We start from the raw sequence: 24490 nt of genomic DNA on the forward strand, positions 1-24490 counted from the left end.
GCATTCATGGGTTCCTCCCTTAGTAGTCTTGTATAATTCTCCTTTCACCATATTTTTGAGATGTATCAGTAGTCCGTTTCTTTTATTGCTGAATGGTATTGTACAAATATACTACTATTCATTCAGTCTCTTGATGATTGACACCTGGGCTATTTCTAGTTTTTGGCTATTAAGAGTAAAGCTACTACGATCACTTTTGTACACAAATATTTTCATTTTCACAGGAAAATGTCAGTACCAAGGGCTGGAATCCCTAGGTCATAGGATAGGTCTAGGTTTTAGGTCTATAAGATATTACCAGACCTCTTTCCAAAGTGGTTATCCCATTTTACATCCCCTCCAATAATGTGTAAGAGGTTGGGTTGCTAATTCTCACCAACAGTTGATGTTCTATCAGTTTTTCGCAAAAATTTTTATCCATTTTTAAAATTGTTATACCTACAATAAAAATTTATCATTTTGGTGGTATTAAGTATAGTCACATTTTTGTGCAGTCGTCACCACTATCCCTCTCCAGAACTTTTTCAACTTCCCAAACTGAAACTCTGTACCCATTAAATGGTAATCTCCCATTCCTCCCTCCCCACATCCCCTGGCAGCCCCCATTCTTTATGACTCCATGAATTTGACTACTCTACCTCACATACATGGAATCGCACAGTATTTGCCTTTTTGTATACATTAATCATAAAGTCTTAAAGATTTACCCATGTTGTAGCACGTGCCAGAATTTCATTCAGTTTTAAGGCTGGATAGTGCTCCATCTTATGCATATACCAAATTTTGTTTATTCATTCATCTGTTGGTAGACACTTGGGTTGCTTCTGCCTTTCAAACTTTGTGCATAATTCTGCCATGAACATGGGTGTACAAACATCTTTTCAAGACTCTGCTTTCATTTATTCCGGGCATACAACCAGAATGGAATTACTGAATTAAATGAAAATACTATTTTTAATTTTTAAAGAATTGCCACACTGCTTTCCACAGTGGCTACACCATTTTACATTCTCATCAGAAACGCACAAAGGCTTTTAATTTCTTGACATTTTCTCCAACACTTGCTTTTCTCTGTTTTCTTGTTGGTAGCCATTCTAATAAGTGTGAAGTATTGTATCAGTTTTTTAAATACTGCTATCTAGCTAAGGAATAGATTAGGGAGATCCTCTCTTCCTATATATGTATGTATGTGTATCCAGCATACATGCAGCAATATGCAGAGGAATGGAACTGGACCACTTTCTTACACCATACACAAAAGTAAATTCAAAATGAGTGAAAGACCTAAATGTGAGACAGGAAACCATCAAAATCCTAGAGAAGAATACAGGCAGCAGCCTCTTTGACCTTAGCTGCAGCAAAAATGTGACTATACTTCTTACTAGACATATTTCAGGAGGCAAGGGAAACAAAAGCAAAAATGAACTATTGGGGCCCCATCAAGATAAAAAGCTTCTGCACAGTGAAGGAAGCAATCAACAAAACTAAACGGCATCTGACAGGTCAGATTATATGGAAGTGATGAATCACTAAATTCTAGTCCTGAAACCAGTACTACACTACATGTTAACTAACTTGAATTTAAGTTAAAAAAGATGGTTAGAGCAAGGAAAAAAAAAAAGAATTTCTTTATTGGCTTCTAGTTTTTCTCTAGCTGTGTAATCATAAAACAGGCCAGGAAGAATATTCCACAGAGGTTTTGTGTAAGCTCTCAACCTCTTTTAATGTAGAAGTTATCCCTGCATCTCTTTTTTCCTTGTCGTTTATTTGTTGACGATATCGTGAATCTAGTTTTAAAGGATAGTTAAAAGTATTCCTGGCACGGATGGGGGAAAGAGAGGCAGTATATCCTTGAAGGGAATAACACCATCATTTACAAAAGCATAGGAGTACAAAGAAATACGAAAGACTGGGAGAGCAGCCAGCATTTTACTAGGGCTCCACTATCCATGTATTGGCAGGCTAGAAGCAAAGGCTGGGTGCAGATCTGAGAAGATTTTGTAGGACACCCTAAAGAATTAGGACAGACTCTGTTGTTCACACAAGATCAACTAAAAGTTTGTAAGCGAAGGAACTGATACAATGTTGTTTCATTGAGACTGCTCTGGTTAGGTAGGAGACTGAGGGGCAGGTAGAAAAGGGGGAGGTTCATCTTAGGGAGGAAGCAGAGAGCACTTGCGAAGCTGTGTAGTGTGGGTGTGAATCTGTGAGGCTTGAGCTGGAGGCACTGGTGGTGGTGGAGTGGGAAGAGGATTGGATTTGAGAACTTTTGATCTTTGAATATAGTATGGAGGAAGTAAGAGGAAGTGGTTGATGACAGTTGTATGATTTTTAGCCTATAAGGGACCTCAAAAAAAAGAGCAAATTTGGAGTAGGAGGGATGTATTAAAGGTCACTCTCAGTGTATAGTAATATCTGGAATATCAGTAATGCTGGAATATCAGTTAATGCTTTCTGAGGATCCTAGTATTCGGTTAGAGCAGTGGACACTGCAATTGCATATTTAGAGGTGCCACACTCAAGGCTGTGCCCTCTGCTGTGGAGACAGTCTTGTATGTTCTTTCTTATTCCCTCTCACCCCTTTTTCTCATAGCCCAGTGTGAATTTTATTCCCTTATACAAAGCTCGGATAAATCCTACTCCTAATTACCCTGCTAGAGAATGTCATTGATGACTATATGGTGGTACAACAGAAGCAGAGCGGGGCAGATTAAGTGACACTTGATATTTTGGGTCCCCTTCACTACTGCTAGCTCTGCTTTCTATATACACAAGAATTCTCTTCTGAATGACAGTAAGGGTCATTCTTTATAACCTTGTTGTTTCTTTAGGTTTTTTCTTGTAAAATATGTAGTTCAAATATTTGTGGATTAGGTAACAGTGTTCCTCTTACCTCCTGTGTTTTTGTTTTGTGTTTTTACCTCCTAGAGACTACAAAGCAAACTTCAGGAGATAACACATCAAGATGAAAGTAAGTTCCTGAGTATAATTTACAATTATTTCTTCCCATGGACCCCATGTTTTAAAAGATGTTGTCTAACAAACTGCATTTATTGACTAATAATTACGTCGATCCGCATAAATACTTGAACACTGATCCCAATTTTAGCTTGTTTTCAAGAGCTCCTAATAGGAAATCATGTAAACCATTGTGGCTTTGTGGTGCCATCAGTGGAGTTCAGGGTACAGAAAAGTAGGCACTTTTCACTGGTATTGTTTTTTTGATTATATTTCTCTGCCAATTTTTAGTTATATAAATAAGATGCATAACTAAATATTACTGTAATACCTAAATATTACTAAATATTACTAATATACCTAAATATTACTGTAATATGCTAAGCAATAGCAAATCAGAGCTTCTAATGAGGAATAGCCAGTGTTTTCTGCACTGAATTTATGTAATTTTTAGCACAAAGCAGTAAAACTTGACAGTATGGAATGTTAAATGGCCTTGTCACAGATAGATACAAAATTCCCATTATTTTCCTAGACACTTGAGTGGGTTTTTAAAAAATGTTTATTTCTTTTGAGAGAGAAAGCGAGCGTGTGCAAGTGGGGGAGGGGTAGAGAGGGAGGGAGGGAGAGAATCCCAAGCAGGCTCGGCAGAGTCTGATGCAGGGCTTGAACTCAACGAACTGTGAGATCATGACCTGAGCCAAAATCAAAAGTTCGATGCTTAGCCAACTGAGCCACCCAGGAGCCCCTATATTCCTAGACATTTTAGAAACTAGATTTATTTTTTTTTAATTGTGGTAAAATTCATAGCACAAAATTTACCATCTTAATCATTTGTAAATGTACAGTTCAGTGGCATTAAGTACATTCACAGTGTTGTGCAACCATCCTCACCATCAGTCTCCAGAAGTTTTTCAACTTCCCAAACTGAAATTTTGTATCCGTTAGACAATTACTCCCGTTCCCTGCCCCGCCCCCCCAGTCGTCTCTGGCACCTACCATTCTACTTTCTCACTCTGTGAGTTTGATGAGGTATCTTATAAAGTAGAATTATACAACATTTATCCTTTTCTAAGTCTGGCTTACTGGCCTAGCATAATGTCTTCACAATTTACCCATGTTGTAGCACATGTCAGAATTTCATTCCTTTTAAGGCTGATGATACTTCCTTTCATGTATATACCAACTGCATTTTGTATCCTTTTGTCTGTCAGTGGACACTTCAGTTGCTTCCACCTTTTGGCCATTGTGAATAATACTTCGTGAACATGAGTGTACAAGTATCTTTTTGAAACACTGCTTTCATTTTCTTCCGGTATACACCCAGAAGTGGAATTGCTGGATTAAATGGTGATTCTATTTCTAATTTTTGAGCAACAGTTGGGTTGCTTTTTCTACAGTGGCTGCATCATTTTTACATTCCCATCAGCAATACACAGGGTTCCAGTTTATTTAAGTCCCCACCAACACTTGCTGTTTCCTTTTTTTTTTTTTTTTTAAGTTTATTTATTCTGAGAGAGAGAGAGAATGCATGTGGGTGAGAGGCAGAGAGAGAGGAAGAGAGAGAATCCCAACAGGCTCCATGCTGTCAGCACAGAGCCACATATGGGCTCAATTGCAAAACCGTGAGATCATGACCTCAGCCCTGTATCAAGAGTTGGATGCTTAACCGACTGAGTCACCCAGGCGCCCCTCTGTTTTCTTTAATAGTAGCTATCCTCGTGTGTGAAGTAGTAGCTTATTGTGGTTTTCATTCGTATTTCCCTGTTGAGTAGTAATGTAGAGTGCCTTTGTTATGCCCAGAATTCGTGATCCCCAAAGACCACCAGGGAGCCGAGTCCGATGCAAAAACAAAGAGCCTTTATTGGAGCTAGCTCGAGCTCAATCCCCTACCTGCACCGACGCAGCAGTGAGATACTGGAGAGAGAGAGGGAGTTTCAAAAGCACAAAGGTTTTATAGGAGTCTAGGGGCAGTTGGTGAGGTAATGGCTGTGGCCTCAGCCAATTGGCTGGGGAAGGGTCGTGGCCTCGGCCGATGGGCTGGGGAAGGGTCGGAGTCCTGTTACGCAGGTCACCGGGCATGTTTTGATCGGGAAGTTTGAAAGGGTGAGCGGGGGTTACTCAAGGGGAGGAGGCGTGGTCTGAGGTTTCTGCGATTTTCCCGGAAAGGGGGCACATAGGGGACATAGTCACTCAAGGTGGAGGACACAGAACAAGATGGAGTCGGCCAGCATAGGTCCATCCTTTCACCTTTTCATGTGCATATTGGTTATTTGTGTATCTTCAGAGAAATGTTTACTCAAGTTCTTTGCCCACTTTTGAATTGGATTATATGTTTTCACATCACTTGAAATTTTCAAATAACTCTTCCAAAGTTCATTTGATAGGCGATTTTTTAGATTGTCCTATGTATTTAACAATCAGCACTTCCCTTGGAGCCCGTGGCCCACACATTTCCTTAAACATGTTTACCCTAATTCTTTATAAATTACTTATTTATCTATATTCTTTATGGTTAGATCCTAGGTGTTAGGGTCTGTGTTTGTACTGGGGTCATTTGCTATTATACTGAATCTTTTTGGAACCTCAGCATACAATTGAGTGATTTTTTCCATATTTAGTTCAGCTAAACATTTAATAATTATTTTTGTACTGTCAATCTCTGTTCAGTCAGATTATGTGAGATTTATTGCATTTATGATATTTTCCTTGTTAATAATTTTTGCAGACATTACATAAAAGATTGAGGGAAAAGTAAGAAGAATGTTTCCCTAAAATCACTGCAATGATTTGCAAGTGATATGTATAGAGAAGCTAGTTCTTTGAATTTTAGTGAAAATAAATTTCTCAGTAATGGTCTCATGTCCACTATTTACTTTCAGATTTAATATTTTTCTAGATACTTAAGAATTTGGGAGGTTCTGCTAATTGCAAGACATTGTGCTAGTTCCTGTGGATTATACACAAATGGCTAACATAGCCGTCATCCAAAGAATTAGCATCTTGTGAAGGACACAGGTAAATGAAAACATCAAATGCTAGAAGAATCAAGTATTATAAAAGAGGTACAGTGAGAGTGACAAAGGATTGTGGAAACTTAGGGAATGGTTTGAAACTGATGAATCAAAAATAGTTTGTGAAAGACATGACCTGTCAAGTAAGACTGGAATAGTGAATAGAAGTTTGATAGGGAAAAGCAAGGAAAAAGCATCTGGGCTAAGGAGCACATCATTATGAAAGTGCCTGGTCAGGAACCTCAGGAGTAAGACCTGGTGCAGTGACCTAAGAGCACAGAGGGCGAGAACCTGAGCCAGACCATTACTATGTTTAGTTAGGGTCAGAGGTTTATTTATGTTCTGTTTTTAAAACTTGGAAGTCTTTAATGATTTTTGTGGATAGAACTGATGTGTTTGTGACAGTATAAAGGAGAATGAGGGAAGCAAGATTTGGAAGTCAGAAGTTTAATTAAGAAGCTGTTGCAGTTGTGATGTGAGGTGAAGAGAGCCACAGGGCAGAAGTCATGGCATGTGAGGGCACAAAAGTAAAATCAGCAAAAGTGGCAATTTAGTTGGACATGTGGGTGAAGGGGGGTGGGGCATCAGAGATGACAGAGATTTATAAACTGACTTAGAGGTGATGGTTTCATTAACTTAGTTTGGGAAGGGGAGGAGAAGATTTGAGGTGGGAAAAATGGGTTGGGTTTTGCACATACAAGTTCAAGGTGCTTGTAGTCATCGTATTAAGCAGAGTCTGACAGAGTCTGTCAAAAATTCACCTTGCAGATTATGAAAAGAATAAGGGCTGGAGGTGTATGTTCAAAAGTTGTTAGTGGGGCATCTAGGTGGCTCAGTCAGTTAAGCGTTGACTCTTGATTTCGGCTCAAGTCATGATCTCAAGTTTGTGAGTTCGAGCCCCGTTTGGGGCTCTGCACATCAGTGCAGAGCCTCTTAGGATTCTCTCTCTCCCCTCTCTCTCCCTCTCCTCTTTGCCCCTCCTTTGCTCATGCATGCATGCGCTCTCTCTCTCTCTCTCTCTTTCAAAATGAATAAATAAACTTATTTATTAGCAAGGACCTAAGAGTCTCAACCATAGGAGGGGAGGAATTATTGAAAAATGAAAAGGAAAGGGCCTAAGATATTAAACACCTACCTTAAGAAATGAAGGGGCGCCTGATGGCTCAGCGGTCAAGCGTCAGACTCTTGACTTCTGCTCAGGTCATGATCTCTGGTTAGTGGTTCGAGCCCCAGTTGGCATGTCCAATGCCACCAGCACAGAGCCTGCTTGGGATTCTCTTTCTCCATCACAATAACCCTCTCCCCGCTCACACAACATGCTCTCTCTCTCAGACGAAGAATAAACAAACAAACAAATGGAAAAAGAAAACTGTAGGGCAAGAAGGTGAGAAGTAACCGTTCCACTAACCCACAAACAGAGGCATTGGGACTCTAACATAGCCACAACACTATTAAAATGTTAAGTATGATGTGCTTATATGTGCTGTGAATATCAGACGTTTACATGGAAAACTCCTCTGGGGCGCCTGGGTGGCGCAGTCGGTTAAGCGTCCGACTTCAGCCAGGTCACGATCTCGCGGTCCGTGAGTTCGAGCCCCGCGTCGGGCTCTGGGCTGATGGCTCAGAGCCTGGAGCCTGTTTCCGATTCTGTGTCTCCCTCTCTCTCTGCCCCTCCCCCGTTCGTGCTCTGTCTCTCTCTGTCCCAAAAATAAATAAACGTTGAAAAAAAATTAAAAAAAAAAAAAAAAAAAGAAAACTCCTCTTACGCTAAATTGTCTGTTTTTTAATCTAAGCCTTGGTATCATTCTTATGGAAGAATGGCATTATATAAGAATTATATAATGGAAAACTAGGGCTCTGCAAAGAAAAAATAGTTTAATTTTTTCCAGAAGCTCTGAGATTATCAGTAATGTATCCTTAAGTATTGTTAACAATTTTTCTGAATCTAGAGGCCAAGAGGACCTTTCATTGAAGGATGTTGAAGATACCATGGTAGAGACAATTGCCCTTTGCCAGAGGAATTCACATAATTTGAACCAGCAGCAAAGAGAGGTAGGAGAATGACTACTTAGTCATATTTAAAAAGTCTGTTTTGGTCTGAAACCCAGAATTAATTCTCTTTTCCCTGCCCTCTGAGCCACCTGAGTTAATTCAGCTGGATTTTAATCACTGTTAGTGCTCCCAGGAGTATAAGCCTCCTAAAGTTATTATGAGGAGTGTCTGTCCTCTTTGTTCTCACAAAAAGCTTTATATTTCTAGATCTGGCTGTGCTGCAGAATTTAGGTGCATGAATACGAGATTGTCCTTGTTCTCTTTGGACTGAGATTTTGTGTATCTGTGTAGTGATACTGTTGGACGTGTCCTCATTTATCATCTCTTCTATCCCCTGTGGAGGAAAGTGAGCATGAGGAACTGGAGGGAACCCCTCCAGGGACACAGAGCTGGAAAAGGTCAGAGAAGGCTGCGATATGGTTTCTCAGCCTTGGCTGCACATTACAGTGACTTGGGGAGCTTTGAAAAATCCCAGCACTGAGGCTGCACCCCAGATCAAGTAAATTAAAGTCTCTGGATTGGGACCCAGTTGTCAGGGTGTTTTAAAGCTTCCCACATGATTGCACTGTATAGCCAAGACTGGAACCATTGCTGTAACAGATTCAGACTGCCACAAGGAAGAGCACAAACGGAAGGAGGTAGAGTTGAGCACCTGGTGCAGGTGGGAGTTAGAGCAGCGAAGCAGAAACGAAGGGGGCGAGATGTGACTTGACAGCCAAATTCTGCTTCAGTTTTAAGAAGTTAAGTGACACGTGTTGGGGCGCATGGGTGGCTCAAGTCGGTTAAGCGTCCGACTTCGGCTCAGGTCATGATCTACAGTCTGGGAGTTGGAGCCCCAACTTGGGCCCTGGGCTGACAGCTCAGAGCATGGAGCCTGCTTCAGATTCTGTGCTTCCCCTCCGCTCTGCCCTCCCCTGCTCATGCTCTGTCTCTCTCTGTCTCAAAAATAAATAAAAACATTAAAGTAAATTTAAAAAGGAAGTTAAGTTAACAGTGTGATACGGCATCGTGATCCTCTGTGCCTGCCTCTACAGGCTGCAGCTTCTGTCTTGACACCACCTAGCCCCTTTCTCTTACTGGCTTTCCGAATGGGAGTAGGAGAAATTTTTTTATGTATGTTTAGCCATACATGTTACATGAAAGTAATAAACTTATTTTGGTTTTCTGTTCTTACCAGTTGGGTAAATTTCTGCTTTACATTTTTGGTGAGGAATTTTTTTAATTAGGCCATAAATTTTGAAAACCTTTTAGAAGACAAATGTGTACAGCAAACACATTTACATACTAGATGTGATTTTTGTTTCTTTATTAAAAAATTTTTTATGTGATATGATTACATATTCATCATTTTTTTTTTTAGGGTTATTTATTTGAGAGAGAGCAAGAGAGAGTGCTTGTGTGCAAGCAGGGGAGAGACAGAGAGACAGGAGAGAGAGATTCGAGCAGGTTCCACACTGTCAACATAGAGCCCAGTGTGAGCTCGAACTCACAAACTGAGATCATGACCTGAGCCAAAACAGCAATTGGACACTCACACCAACTGAGCCAACCCAGGAGCCCCAGTAGTTATCATTTTAAAAATCCTGCAATCCAGAAAGTTACATAGAAGAATGTTTTGTTTTTTTTTTTTTTTTTTAATTACCCTATAAGGGTACCTCAGTGGCTCCATTGGTTCAGTGTCTGACTCTTGGTTTGGGCTCTGGTCATGATCTCACGGTTCGTGGGTTCGAGCCCTGTGTCAGCCTCTGTGCTGATAGTGCTGAGTGTGCTTGGGATTCTCTTTCTCTCCTTGTCTCTGCCCTCCCACTCCTCTCCTTTGTTCCTGCTCTCATTCTCTCAAAATAAATAAATAAACTTTGACAAAAAAATTACCCTATAAAATCCTATCACCCAGAAATAACCATCATTATCATTTGGTGACCATCAGTCTAGATATTTTTTTATCTGCCTAGGTTAACATGATTTTAGAAAAACTGGATCACGTAATACTTGCTTTTATAAATAATATAGTGTCCAACTCATTTAGGAAGCTAGGTAAACTGAGGACTTTCTGAATTTCAAACAATATTTCTGCACCATACTCTCTTAATAAATATCACTAAGTTTAAAAAAAATCTGAATGACTGCAATAGATGGAATTACTATGTTTATAATTACATTTCAGTTTTTATAATATCTGTGATGCGAAGCCAGTAAGGAAATTTGTACGAACTCATGTTTGCTCCAACCTCTCTTCTCCATACCCTCTTACTTTTAATAGGTTATGTTATTTTTACCTCATTAAGGCTAGTAACACATTCTTTTCTGGTATCCAAAATTCCCACAAATTGTTCGACCTTTTTTAAATGGATGATAAGCTTTACACCAGTCCTTTTTGCCATGATTTTTCCATTCCTACAGTTTTTATTTTCATTTATCTTTTGGTTAGCTGGCTGTATTTGGACATGGTTATATTTTGGTAGAGAACATAATAGGTAGAATTCTTAAAGCTGTGTTCATATATACTTAATTCTAAGTCTTTTTCACTTTTCAACCCTCCCATCTCCTCTCCAGTATATCTTATTTGAGACTCTTGCAACTTCTCGTGGACAGTTTAAGCAAAAAACGATGATTATGTCTTTTAAGTAAGGCTGTTTAGGTTCACATAAGCTGAAAATATGTCCAGATTCACATGCATTAATGGTAGAATTAGTTATAAAAATCCATGCCTCCAGAACTCTAGGGATTATTCTGACTGTATTTGAACTCCGTATCTCTTAATCAGACGGGAACAATGCTTCCTTTGATGTGGCAAAAGGAAAATTTATTCTTTTTTTTTTTTTTTTGTCTGAGTTGGAATTTGTTTTAATAAAGGTATTAGATGTTAGACTTCTTCCTATCCTTTGAAATTTTCATTCTATAAGACTATTATTATACCATTCACTGGCTGCCTGTAAGAAAAGTCTGTCTATCCTTGTCTTACACACACACACACACACACACACACACGCACGCGTGCGCGCGCACGCATGCGGACACACATGCTCACTACTCTCTTTGTGACCCCACTCTCTAACAACTGGTTTCTGCTTCATTTCTGAACAAGTTTTATGACAACAACAAAAATATTTGAATGTTAATTTCTTACTTTATTGTCTGAAAAATGCTAGACTGATTTTGTGTGATACCAAAACATTGAGTTTGGGGGATTTTCATCGTTGTTTGCCTTGATTCTCTTTGCTTTGTTTTTGTTTTGTTTTGGAGAGAGAGAGCAAAAGCTGTTGCCACAGACACTAAACTAACTAGAAAATTTGAAGTACTCGAAAGTTTAATGATGAACTGTTTGTAGTATCTTTTTCTAAAAGTTGTCATCACAAGATTTAATGTTACGAGTATTTACGTAAAAGCCAGACTGCAGGAAGTTGGGCTGTTTGTCCTTTCTCAAGTTGAATCTCTACCTGTCCTACCTTTGTTTATCTGTTGACAAGGCTTTCCTGATACACATATAATAAAGAATCTGGCTTTGTTGTGCATATAATTCCCTAAGAAGAAAGCTGTTTATTACATAACATAACAAAGGAATTCAAGTTTAGTTGTGTTGCTTTCAGGGGATGGTTCATGTGGAGATTTAGTTAAAGAAGAATAACTCCTGGAAGTAGGGTGTGAACACATTTCATGGCTATTACCTCTTACAACCATGCTTCCCCCCAGGCTGCCATTTATACTCATTAAACAACTAATCTTTACAAAGGTATTTCTTCTAAATTGTCTGGATTAAATAAGAAAATTTAAAAACCAAATTTATAAACATAATAAATATAAAAAACAAGGTAAAAATTTTGCCATATACAATTAAATTACACAATTAAAATACACAGAAATAAATGATGTGGTTATAAAAACAAGCTAAAATAGGCAACTAAAAGGTAAGCTAAGTAAAGCTATCTCAGAATAAAATACAAGATTAAAAGTTCATGAGTACTAGATAAAATAAATTAAAATTTCCATAAAATAAAAACCAAGTTAAAACCAGTGTCTTAAGAACTGGAATGCATGAAAAGTCATCAGTATAAAATCTTAGCTCTTCAATAGAGCTCTTCAGTTGGGAGGTCACCCAGTGGGAAAGTCTACTTTGCCTTAAGGGGCTCCCATATCTCCACTGCCATAGGACTTGTACAGTGTCAGGTAATGGGCGACACATTTCCCTTCTGTATTTACAGAGCTTCCTAAAACCATTCTTGTTCTGCTCTGACATTTCTTCATGATTCCCAGATGTTTGCAGGAATAGGTTCCTCCCAAGACATAGAGTTAAATAAAGCTTTTGTAAATGATTATCCAACAAGAAACCGTAGTCGAAGTTTTGAAATGTATTAGTTTGATTTTTGATGATAAAGATTTTTCCCAAGGCTTAGGAAAACACAGATTTTGGAGTCACAGCACCAGTTTACTGCCGGTGTGATCTTTGGCAAATTACTTTTCTAAATTTCAGTTCTTATCTCAAGTGAAGGTCATGCTTACGGTGTAAGGCTGTTACAAGATTGAAATGAAAAAATTTGTGCAAATCATTTAATAGAGCACCCAACATAATAGGAATAAATGATGATCTATCTACTGATGTGGTTGGAAATGTTAATTGAAATAATGTTAACTTCTACTTCTTGGTCTGTGATGACTAAGGAAATACAAAATAATGCTTGAGAGTGGGAACAAATTTTGGATAACCTTCATTGATTGATCTTGCTTGACATCGCTAAAGAGAAATGGGGGAGGGGGTGGAGATGAGGTAGTGGAGGGGGCTGTTCTCTGTTCTCTCCTGCAGTACATGGGGTTATTTAGACTTGGTCAGTGATGGTTTTATAGCATAGTATACAAGAACCAGACTGGAGGCTCTGCCGTGTCTGCTTTGAACCTACCTTCTCCCGAGACACAGGAGATTATAGTTCCAAGGTCTAGACTTACTGACTTCAGTTTCTTTATTTTCCCAGGGTGCATGGTAAAGACATCTGTTTGAGCTATGGTCATTGTTTCTTACTGTCTTTTCTCTTCCCAGTCAAGTGTTCCATCTTTTCTTTAAAAAAAAAATTTTTTTTTTGCAAACAAATGTATGTCAGAGGCACATTTCAACCTGTGAAACACTATGCTGATGCTAATCTTAAAAATAACAGAGCGCTGTGGTTTCCTCTGACATTATAGGCACTCTGGTTTCCATTATTGGAGGCAATGATGGCCCCTCAGAAGCTGTCTGGTTCAGCTGCACCTCATCTACACCCTGAAGGTAGGTTTATCGAGTCCACCTACACCATCGCCAATTATTATCTGCTAAAAATTATCATTACTGTTTTTCTTAATGAAATCATAGTGTAGTGTTAATCTCCCCTTTTATATTCAGTTTTTTCTATGGCACCAATTCTGTCATTTGTCTTGAATAATAGTAGCTTTGTTACTTATCAACAGTAACTTTAAAATATCCAGCTGGCCCCGGTTAGCTAAGTTTCTAGGAAGCTAGGTAAATCCACTATTTTCACTAACTTATAGGGAAAACCAAAACCTCTTATTTTAAACTAACCTTAATGTTAACATTTTGTTACTGTAACAGCTCTGAGATCTCTGACCATGCAAGTTCTAAACAGCATGGCAGCTTTATTGCCCTTCCATCCATCTTGCAAAGAATCTTACAGGTGAGTTAAAGGGGGGCGGGACTTCAGGTTGATCAACTCAATGAATATTTAGTTATGTTTAAATAACAGGCACAATGAAGCTAATGTTTACATGGGTCTCTAGAGAAATGCAGCTGATTTTTGGCTTGCTAAATATCTAACTTAGGACAGACGTCCTTGAACCCTTTCCTGGTGCTCCAGGAGGCTAGGTTTGCTGGCACCACACCCATGAGCTTCAGTTAGGGTGTGCAGCTTCAGATGTTCACTGTTATCTTGGGATTCAGAGTACAAGCTTCCTATTCATATGCTATACTGGGAGAGAATCACCATGTATTTTCCAGCTAAATATGCTTTTTAGATAAAAAAAAAAGATTAACTTACAAATGAAGTTAATATCAGCATTTCCTAATTATTGGTTGTAACTTAAATTTTCTAGCTAATCATAAAAAATGTTGTTATGTTCAAAGATTTCATCCCCTGTTCTAGATTCTAGCCGACTTTGTTGTCCAAAGCCTTTGTAGGAAACATTATTTTACCCTGTTTTCCTCAGCAAAAAGGGCTGACACTCCCAGCATCATCAAAAGAACGCTAAAATACCCTATGATATATTTTGTGTGAAAAAACCTTGTGAACATTTTTGGGGGAAACAGTGGGAATTATCCTTGGAATCCATTTTGTCTTCTTTCATCTTATGCAGCATGAGACACACCAAGAAAAAGAAAAAGAGAAAGAAAAAATCCAACAGCACTGTGATACCATTGGTCTTTCTAATTTTCAGGATGATTTTTCTCCCATAAAGAAGTCCCTGTCAGCTCTCTTTTAAGGCTCGCCAAGCTCTACTTCAATCTGGTATTAAGTGTCTGGGCCTCTGTGGATACAGACTGCTGCGTCTGTAGTCTCTCATCACAGCTATGTATCTTTAAATGCGTTATCTCATTCGGTCCTTATCAATGTGTTGGATAAGTCTTTGATATAGACTGCTTCTCTATATCCATTTTGGAATACTTAGTCATAATGTTTTTTAGTCATATATAAAGTAATATTTTCGTAAGGCAGGAATACTTTACCAAGTAAATCAGAAAAAATGAAATCTTAAAGCCAAAAGTGGCTCCTCTCTCAGTGTATGCATTTTGCTTTATGTTGAGCTGTAACCACACTTGATGATACATGAATTATAATAAATAAAAATCAATTTTTCTCTTGGTGATTTTAAAAATTTTGTTTTTCAAGCTTCCTGACTTTGAAGGCTTTTGATATTAGAAAACCTTCCCTTTATTTTGAGCTATATTGGCAGTCATTTCATTTTTTTTTTTTTTTTTTGGCATTCATTTTAACTGCGTTCTTATCATATTTCTACCTCCAGTAATAGAAAAAGTACCTGCCACCTTCTACTCCCATTAATAGGAGTGTATGCTATTTTTTATTTTATTTTTTATTTTTTTTCCTTTTAAATTTGTTGCAGGTTTTTTTTTAATTTGTTGCAGTTTTTTTTTTAATATGAAATTTATTGTCAGATTGGTTTCCATGCAATACCCAGTGCTCATCCCAAAAGGTGCCCTCCTCAATACCCCTCACGCACCCTCCCCTCCCTGCCACCCCCCATCAAACCTCAGTTTGTTCTCCTTGTTTGCATGCTGTGATTACTGTAATAGTAACTCTACCTTATATTTGTATGGAGATTTTTATTTTTTCAAGGTGTTTTCACAAATAGTATCTCCTTTGAAACTCACAACAACCTCTTGAGGTAGAGAGGGCTACTACAGAAATTTCTTGATGAAGGAAGAAACTAAAGTATGGAAAAGTTAGTACGTGGCCCGCCGTTAGTGGCAAAACCCAGGCTACCACTGAAGTCTCTCACCTCCTAATTTATTCTCTTTCCTATTATGTCATATAAGCTTTTCAGTTGTTTCACTGCCTGGTCTTTTGAGGAGTTTAATTAATTATTCGTTTATTATATGTTTCCCTGTTTGGTCATTTCCTGTGTAGATGAAAGGCTTAGCTCCTGACCTAGAAGAGCCGAGTAGCTTCATAATAGTTTTGTTTTTTTGAATAAATTAGAATGAGTTGAGTTTCTACATAACTTTAGCAGAGGAGTACCAATGAAAGTACATCTCTGGGGGCGCCGGGTCACTCAGTCGGTTGAGCAGCCAACTCCTGGTTTCAGCTCAGGTCATGATCTCAACAGTTCATGAGTTAGAGTCCCACATTGAGCTCTGTGCTGCCAGTGTGGAGCCTGCTTGGGATTCTCTCTCTCTCCCTCCCTCCCTCCCTCCCTCCCTCCTTCCCTCCCTCTCTCTCTGCCCCTCCCATGCTCACTCTCTCTCAAAATAAATAAACTTAAAAAAAAAAAAGAAAGAAAGAAAGTTTATCTCTGAAACAGATTGGGTAATTTGAGAAGATTTCCTGGAGGAGGAGATGTCTGAACTGAATCTTAAATAGCCTAAAGGAATCAGGGGGAAAAAAGGAGATAGCACTATTCTAAGCGGAGTGAACTATATATACAAAGAATGTGAGGTAAAACATGGTACATTTGGGGGAGTTGCAAATGTTTAAGTATGCTTGGAACATAAGACAAGAATAAAGGTGAGTCACGGAGCTGAAATTTGAGACTTGCAGGGATTGTGCCTTTAATTGCTTTGTGAACCATAAGGTTGGACTTTGGATTTAATTTTAAAATTTGTAGATTCTCATCAAAGGATTTTAAGCAGAGGAATGATGGAATGAGGTTTCTCTTTAGAAAGATCATTCACCCTGTATGTTATATAGGATAAATTGGAAGGGATCAAGACTGAAGGCATAGAAATACCTAGAATGTATTAGGTACTCAAAGTTTGTTAATTGAGTTGCATAGAATGGCTAAGAGAAGATGAATTTGGAAATTAGTAGAATCCACTTGACTTTTTGATGTTAGAGGTAGGGAAATTTAAGAAGAACTTGTTAGTGTGATGACTAACAATGAGCCATGGGAGAATACAGACTGGAGTTTATAGAAAAAGATAAAAGTGGAGACATAGACTTGGAAGTCATCAACACAGAAGTAGTAGTTCATACTTGAAACTAAGTGAACTTTAGGAGGAAGTGATTAGCAAAGAAAGCAGAAGGCCAAGATTGAGTTACAGAACATCTAAGAATCAGGTCTATTTACCGATTTTTTTAAGTTTGTTTATTTATTTTGAGAGAGAGAGAGAGCAGGGGAGGGGCAGAGAGAGAGGGAGAGAGAGAATCCCAAGTAGGCTCCACACTCAGCACAGAGCCTGATGGGGGGGCTCACTCTTATGACAGTGAATTCATGATCTGAGCCAATATCAAGAGTTGGAATCCTAACCGACTAAGCCAGTCAGGCGCCCCTATTTACTGATTTTTATTTACCATTAGAACAGAAGGGCTTGGGAATAAGACTGTACTTTGCTAGTACTCTGTCACCATCACCTAGCTCAGAGGCACCTGGCATACAGTAGGTACTTAATATTTTTTTTTTTCAACGTTTATTTATTTTTGGGACAGAGAGAGACAGAGCATGAACGGGGGAGGGGCAGAGAGAGAGGGAGACACAGAATCGGAAACAGGCTCCAGGCTCTGAGCTATCAGCCCAGAGCCCAATGCGGGGCTCGAACTCACGGACCGCGAGATCGTGACCTGGCTGAAGTCAGACGCTTAACCGACTGCACCACCCAGGTGCCCCGGTACTTAATATTTTTAGAGTGGATAAAAGGTCAAGGTTGGAAGAATTCCACTTCTGGCCAAGATGGAGTAACAGAGGCCCAATTATCTCCTTTGCCGGAAACAACCCAAAAATGGACAAAGTATATGAAATAGTTTTAAAAAACCACTGAGTATCAGGCAATGAAGGTCAGTGATACCTCAGGGACAGGAAACAGAGTAAGCCCTGTGTTTGCCCCAGCTTAATGTCTTGAGAGACTTTCTAGGCAATAGTGCAGGAAGGGGTATCACAGCCAGTTTCCAGTATATTCATTGCTTTGAGGAGATGGTGCTGGGAGTCAGGAGTCCAAGATGCCCAGAGTTTTCAGGCAAGTACCAGGCAAAAGAACTCTGGAGATAGACCATAGGCCCTCCTCAAAACGTACGCAATCTCAGGAAACTAGGGAGGCCAGGGAAAGAAACACATGAAAGGATCAGAGGGAATTATACTTGTACTCACACAAGACCAACAAGACTAGAAGGAAGAAGACCTCATAATTCACCGAACATTGGGTAAAGTACTCAGAAGTACTCAGTAGTAGGAAACAGCCCTAAACTATACATAGTTCCAGCCATGCCTTGCAAATCTTAAAAGCAAGACCTGAAAGGATCAAACTTTCCGAGTAATTTAATTGCATCCCAGAACAAAGGTTAAAAATGCTTTTAGGAATAAAAAAATATCTAGGTCCCAATAGCATATGACACTGATCCAAAATTACAAGGTGTGCAAAAAGTTGGAAAATGAAACCCAGAAATGACATTGGATGTTAGAATTAGCAGACAAGGACACCAAAACAGAAAAAAGATAAGTGAATTTGAAGACATAACAATATAGACAATCCAAAATAAAACCAAGTAGAATGAATTGGAAAAAAAAAATGAACCAGAGTTATCAGCTGTGGGACAATTTCAAACAGCCCCAAAATAAAATGGAATCCTGAAAACAGGGAGTCAGAACAGAAAACTACTTGAAGAAATACTGCTGCATATTTTCCAGATTTATGGAGAACTGTTAGCACACAGATCCATAACCCCAAACCCGAGCAGTATGAGGAAAACTACCAGGCGCATCACGATTGCTCAAAATCAGAGATTAACAGAGAAGCTTAAAAGCAGCCAGAGAAAAAAGGCAGAGGACCAAAATAAAGATGACAACACCTTTCTGCTGAACAATTTTAACTGCTTTGACCTAGTTGACATTTACATATCAATTACAACACATTCTTCTCAAGCTGTACATGCAATATCTACCAAGACCATACTCTAGGCTATAAAGCAAGTGTCCATAAATCCAGTGTTTTGGATTTTAATCATTCTAATAGATGTGTAGTGGTCTCTCGTTGTTTTAATGTGCAGTTCCCTAATGAACTGTGACATTGAACACCTTTTCATGTTGCTCATTTGCCATCTGTGACCCCATTGGTAAGGTGTCTGTTCAGATCTTTGGCCCGCTTTTTAGTCGGGTTTGGAGGTTCTTTTTATTGTTGAGTTTTAAGAGTTCTTTGTATATTTTTTATACAAGTGTTTTGTCAGATATGTTTTGCCCTTGTTTCTCCCAGTTGGTAGCTTGTCTTTTCATGCTCTCAACAGATCTTTTCATGAAGCATTTTTTTAATTTGATTGATTGATTGATAAATTTTTTTAATGTTTATTTATTTTTGAGAGAGACAGAGACAGATCGCAAGCTGGGGAGGGGCAGAGAGAGAGAGGGAGACACAGAATCTGAAGCAGGCTCCAGGCTCCGAGCTGTCAGCACAGAGCCCGATATGGGGCTTGAACTCACGAACTGTGAGATCATGATCTGGGCCGAAGCTGGACACTCAACCGACTGAGCCACCCAGGCGCCCCAGAAGTTTTTTAATTTTAATGAGGTCCAACTTTTCAGGGTTTTTTTTCATGGATTGTGCTTTTATTTATTTATTTTTTAATGTTTATTTTGAGAGAGAGAGCATGCACATGTGTGCACACGAGCAGGGAAGGGGCAGAGAGAGAATCCTAAACAGGCTCCGCACAGCGCAGAGCCCAATGCAGGGCTCAGCCTCACGAACCATGAGATTGTGACTAGAGCCTAAATCAAGAGTTGGATGCCTAACCAGCTGAGCAACCCAGGCACCCTAATGGATTGTGCTTTTAGTGTTGTATCTAAAAACTCATCCTCAAACCCAGGATCACCTAGATTTGTTTCTCCATGTTCTAGAAGTTATAAAGTTCGGCATTTACATTTTAGGTCTATGATCCATTTTGAGTTAATTTTTGTGAACGATAGAAGATCAGTGTCTGGAGTTCTTTTTCTCCATGTGGATGTCCAGTTCTTCCAGCACCACTTGTTGAAATGACTGTCCATTTCTTCACTGAATAGCCTTTGGTCAGTTGACTGTATTTATGGGGCATGATTTCAGAGTCCTCTATTCTTTTCCAGTGATCTATTTGTTTAGTCATTTGCCAGTGTGACATTGTCTTGATTATTGTAGCTTCGTAGTAAATCCGAAAGTCAGGTAGTGTCAGTCCTCTGATCTTGTCCTTCTTCAGTATTGTGTTAGCTATTTTGGGTTTTTTTGCCTTTCCCATATAAACTATAGAATAATTTTGTCTCTATACATAAATAACTTGCTAGCATTTTGATAGAGATTGTCTGGTTTTGTCTGGGTAATGCTGGCCTCATCAAATAAGTAGAAAATGTTTTCTTCTGTTTTCTGAAACATTGTAGAATATTGATATAATTTCTTCTTAAATATTTGGTAGAATAAACCAATGAAAAACCATGTGGGCCTGGTGCCTTCTGTTTTGAAATGTTCTTAATTAAGGATTCAGTTTGGTTAAGAGACACAGGCCTTGTTTATCTATTTCCCCTTGTATGAGTTTTGGTAGATAGTGTCTTTCAAGGCATTGATCCTTTACATCTAAGTTATCAAGAACTCTAACCGGAATTTTTATGTTCTCAGGATTTGGGGCATTTTTTGTTTCTAATGTTTGTTTATTTTTGAGAGACACAGAGCATGAACAGGGAAGGGGCAAAGAGAGAGGGAGACACAGAATCTGAAGCAGGCTCCACGCTCTGAGCTATCAGCACAGAGACCGATGCGGGGCTGGAACTCACGAATCCTGAGATCATGACCTTAGCCAAAGTTGGAAACTTAACTGATTGAGCCACCCAGACATCCCCGTTTTTGGTTTTTTTTGAAATCTTGTCCCTTACCATTTTTTTGTCTGCCCCAGTTTTTAATGCACTGTAAGTTTTCTCCAGTAGAATATTTTCTAGAACATTTCCGATGTTCATAGTCCATACTCAACAAATATTAGTTGGCTCAATCACCTCATGTTTTGGGGTAGTTCTAAGCAGTTTATGAAGCACTTTTGTGTTCTTTATCTCTTTTGATCTCTGTATACACTAAGCTGGGGAAGTAGTGATATCCCCATGTTTCTCAATAGGAATGTGCTACTCACATTAACTAACTTTCCTTAGTTTACTCACTTGTTAGGTGGGCATAGCTAGAACATTAACTGAACTCCAAATTTTAGGCCTCCCATACCTAACACCAGCCCACTCCAGCCCTGGTGTACTTCAGATCCACCTCCCTTTATCAGGCCCCTTGGAGAGAAGAGAGGGAGTGACAGTTATTTAGACGAGCAGTTGTTCACATAATTAGTTTTTCCAGAGGAGATGTTCTCATGATAAGAGGTTCTCAAAGATCTTCTTGACCTCTAAATGTTTATTCAAACTGATGCCTGGCACCTGAATTGTGCAGGCTTCTTCCATGAACATTAGATGGTAAGTTAGTGTTTTTAAGGGAACATGGTTTATGTTACATATATTCTGTCTTCCCACTTGGTTTTATTGATCTTTACTCTATGGCAAAAAGTAATTCTTGTGTTCTGAGAAGCTGTTTATGACTGTCTTACTGAGGAAATTAAAGCAAACAAATGATTTATATGCTAACCTGCTGAGGGCATTATTCATATTTTAAAGTAATGCTTGATTAGTAACGATTTTAATTATAAAACAAACCACATACATGCTACAGTAGGTTCCAGAAAAAGCAAGATGGGGGAAAGTGGTCATCACGTCTTTTGCCAAAAAACTTTTTAAAAAATGAGTTGAAGAGAAACCTCAGTAGTTATTCATTGCTAAAGAATCTAACTGACATCTTTGGGAAATAATTGGAAAAGCTAGTGGATTGTGTACATGCTGTGCTAGAAGCCTTGAGCTCCCTTTTGCATTCTATAATTTATATGTTGCCACAGCATGAGGTAATTTTCATGATTTTGCTTTTAAATTATGCATATTAAAGTGAAATGTACTGATACAAATATAGACATGACCTATAAAGATTTTTTCCTTTCCCCAGAATTTAACCTTTTAAAGACCTTTTTATTCTCCAAACCACCCTTGTCATAAACAAATGACAGAGCTTTTCTGTGCTAGAGCTTATTAGTGTGTTGGATGTATATAGTATGGTAGATACTGTAATACATATTTTTTGTAATAAAGTATTACACTGTCTCTTGATACTTTGAGAAATAGGTGTATTTATTAAGAGCTTGACCAAAAGCAAAATTGAGTATAAGCTTAGAAGCATTAACATGTATCTATTTTTATGCAAAAAAAAAAAAAGAAAACAAAAAATTATCTGGTGAGTATATGGCCTGAGTTGTTTTTCTAATAAAAGATTAATATCTTGTGCTGCTCTCACCCAACTGAAAGTACTGAAAAACAATCTCGGTTAGAAACTGTGCCCACCCAGTCTTCAAGAGCCGTCATCGGAGCCTACAAGAGAAAAGGAAGCAAATACTCAGACTATGTGGTATAAGAGCAGAAAAACAGTTTCTTCTCACATTTCTGAACCTCTCTCCAATGTTTTTCCTGTTTCACAGTCTTTTCTTAACATCTAAACTCCGAATTACTCTTAATGCACCAAGATTTTAATAACTGCCATTCTCTAAGAAGTAGCCAGACATGTTACCTACATTTTCCAGCAAACATTAGCTTATTATGTAGTTTATCAGTCTATGTATCTACTTGGGAGACCAGTATAACATATTAATTAAAAACATGGTTTCTGAAGTACGTAGGTTCAAATCCCAGTTTATCTGTGTAATAGTTTTGTGATCTTAGAGAATCTTACTTAACCTTTCTGAGCTTGAATTTCTTCATTTATAAATGTTCTGGAAGGAGTGTAATGATATGGTACATATAAAAAGTACGGAGTACCGCGCTTGGCATGTGCTACCCACTTAAATAAATAGCTATATTCATCATTACTGTATGGTTGGGCTCCCCTGTTTGGCATGGGAGAATCATTTATGTCAGACATAATCCCATATTAGAGTAAAGTAATAGATTTGACATACTCATTTATTAGCAATGTTTTAATTATAATTCTGGGCCTAGCCAAAGGTGCGGTAAAATGATCACTCAAATAGGCCGATGGAGATAAAAGTTGCATAATACAACTTAGCGGTAGAGCAATTTGGCAGTATATATCGATACCCATAAAAACCCTCTTTGAATCTGTAATTCCCTTTCTAGAAATCTCTAAAGAAAGAATGAGAGATTTAGACTAAAATTTACAGCCACCAGCATTTGACAATTGTGAGTGGGAGTTAGGAAGGGGGAGGCAAACTTACATGTCCAGCAGTAGAGAAGGGTTGAATGACAAGTGATATTTTTACATGATTCATATTCTGTAGCTGTTATGAAATATTTGATATGGGAAACTTCTCACAATATACTGTTATAAAAGTATGTAAAATGCTCAAATTTTGTACACTAAGAAATACATCTCTCCCTCTTGCCCTTTGTCTCCTTTCCCAGAAACAAGACTGGAAAAATGTGCATCAAAATATCAACAGTGTTTATCTCTGTGTGGCTGGATTTCAGTTTTTTGTGTCTATTTTTTGAATTGTTTTTATACATTTCAGTTTTTTTTCCACATTGTACCTACTAAACAAGTTACTTGGCATACCTCATAGGAAAAGCAGTGAAGGGGAGATTGGGTGTCTGAGTATGTGTTGTTGATCAGTAGTGACTTTATTGAAAAAAGCTTTAAAAAACTGAAAGTTGTTCCTTGGATCCAAAAATTAATCTCCTAAACTGAAACGATTTAGTTGGTGGGAGCCAGGAGGGGGCCAGGTGTGGGTCATAGAAGGGGTTGTTGGACAGATTCTGGCATTCAGGTGGACGTTGGTTTTAATGCAGCAGATAAATAAGAGCTCAAAGAGGCATGGGTGATGTTTAATATAAAGAAAGAGAGGAGGCTTCTTGCAGAAACAAAACCAGGGTGAACTTTAATTACACTTGCAAAAAGATTATTAGGTAAGGGGCTCATATCACTTAAATTTTATTTTATCTTTTTTTTTCAAAATATTTATGATGGACAGAGGGAGACTGATACACATTTCTAGTGGAAGGTTCATGAAAGAATAAATATTTTGTGACTGTAGAAAAGTACTTGAGTGTTTGGCTCTTTCTGATAACTTATATATTAAAGTGATTTTAAAATATCAAGAACAAAATTACACGTTTGCAACTTTTTTCTAATTAGGATCCAGTTTATGGAAAAGGAAAACTTGGAGAAATCCAGGGACTCATTCTGGGAATGTTGGATACCTTTAACTATGAACAAGTAAGCTTTCTATTTCTGAGGCTGTCCTAAGGTAAAAAGAAGCTATTTCTTTTTTCTTTGCACCCATACTTTTTCTTTAAAAATTCCTATTTAATGGAAGTTCGGTAGATTGAAGTGTATGCTTTTTAAAAGCTTATAAATCTCTTGGCCTTAATTAATATGTGTATACACACACAGAGATATTGTAGAATGTGGAAATGTATCAAATTTGGACTCATTTTATTCATTGGGAATGAAACAGTTCTTTTTTTCTAAGTGAAAAGTGTGAGAAATATTCTGGAAAATAATTGAATGGAAGAATGTAACCATGAAAAGGAAGAGTCAGCATGAGTATAGAAATTGCAAAATAAAATTAAATGAATTTTCTTTCAAACGTTCTGAAGCAGATGATTGCCACTAACCAAAAGTGGTCATTAGTCTTTGTTTAACTCAAAACTGCCTATAGCATTGATTCTCAGTAGGAGCCACCATGGTATACAGATTTTTTTCTTAGTATACTTCGAAGTGA

At 38.3% G+C, this 24490-nt stretch overlaps 1 protein-coding gene across 1 annotated transcript in view; it reads left to right on the top strand.

The window, feature by feature from the left end:
• The window catches only part of VPS8 (VPS8 subunit of CORVET complex), a 247992-nt gene that overhangs the window by 162290 nt on the left and 61212 nt on the right, over positions 1–24490 (top strand). Inside the window, 6 exon segments of the mRNA XM_030328374.1 lie at positions 2929–2975; positions 7922–8024; positions 13197–13278; positions 13600–13638; positions 13641–13681; positions 23902–23982. Of these exon segments, the coding sequence (XP_030184234.1) occupies positions 2929–2975; positions 7922–8024; positions 13197–13278; positions 13600–13638; positions 13641–13681; positions 23902–23982 (393 nt within the window).

This window comes from Lynx canadensis, chromosome C2 (genome assembly GCF_007474595.2).
Source record: "Lynx canadensis isolate LIC74 chromosome C2, mLynCan4.pri.v2, whole genome shotgun sequence".
Taxonomy (NCBI): Eukaryota; Metazoa; Chordata; class Mammalia; order Carnivora; family Felidae; genus Lynx; species Lynx canadensis.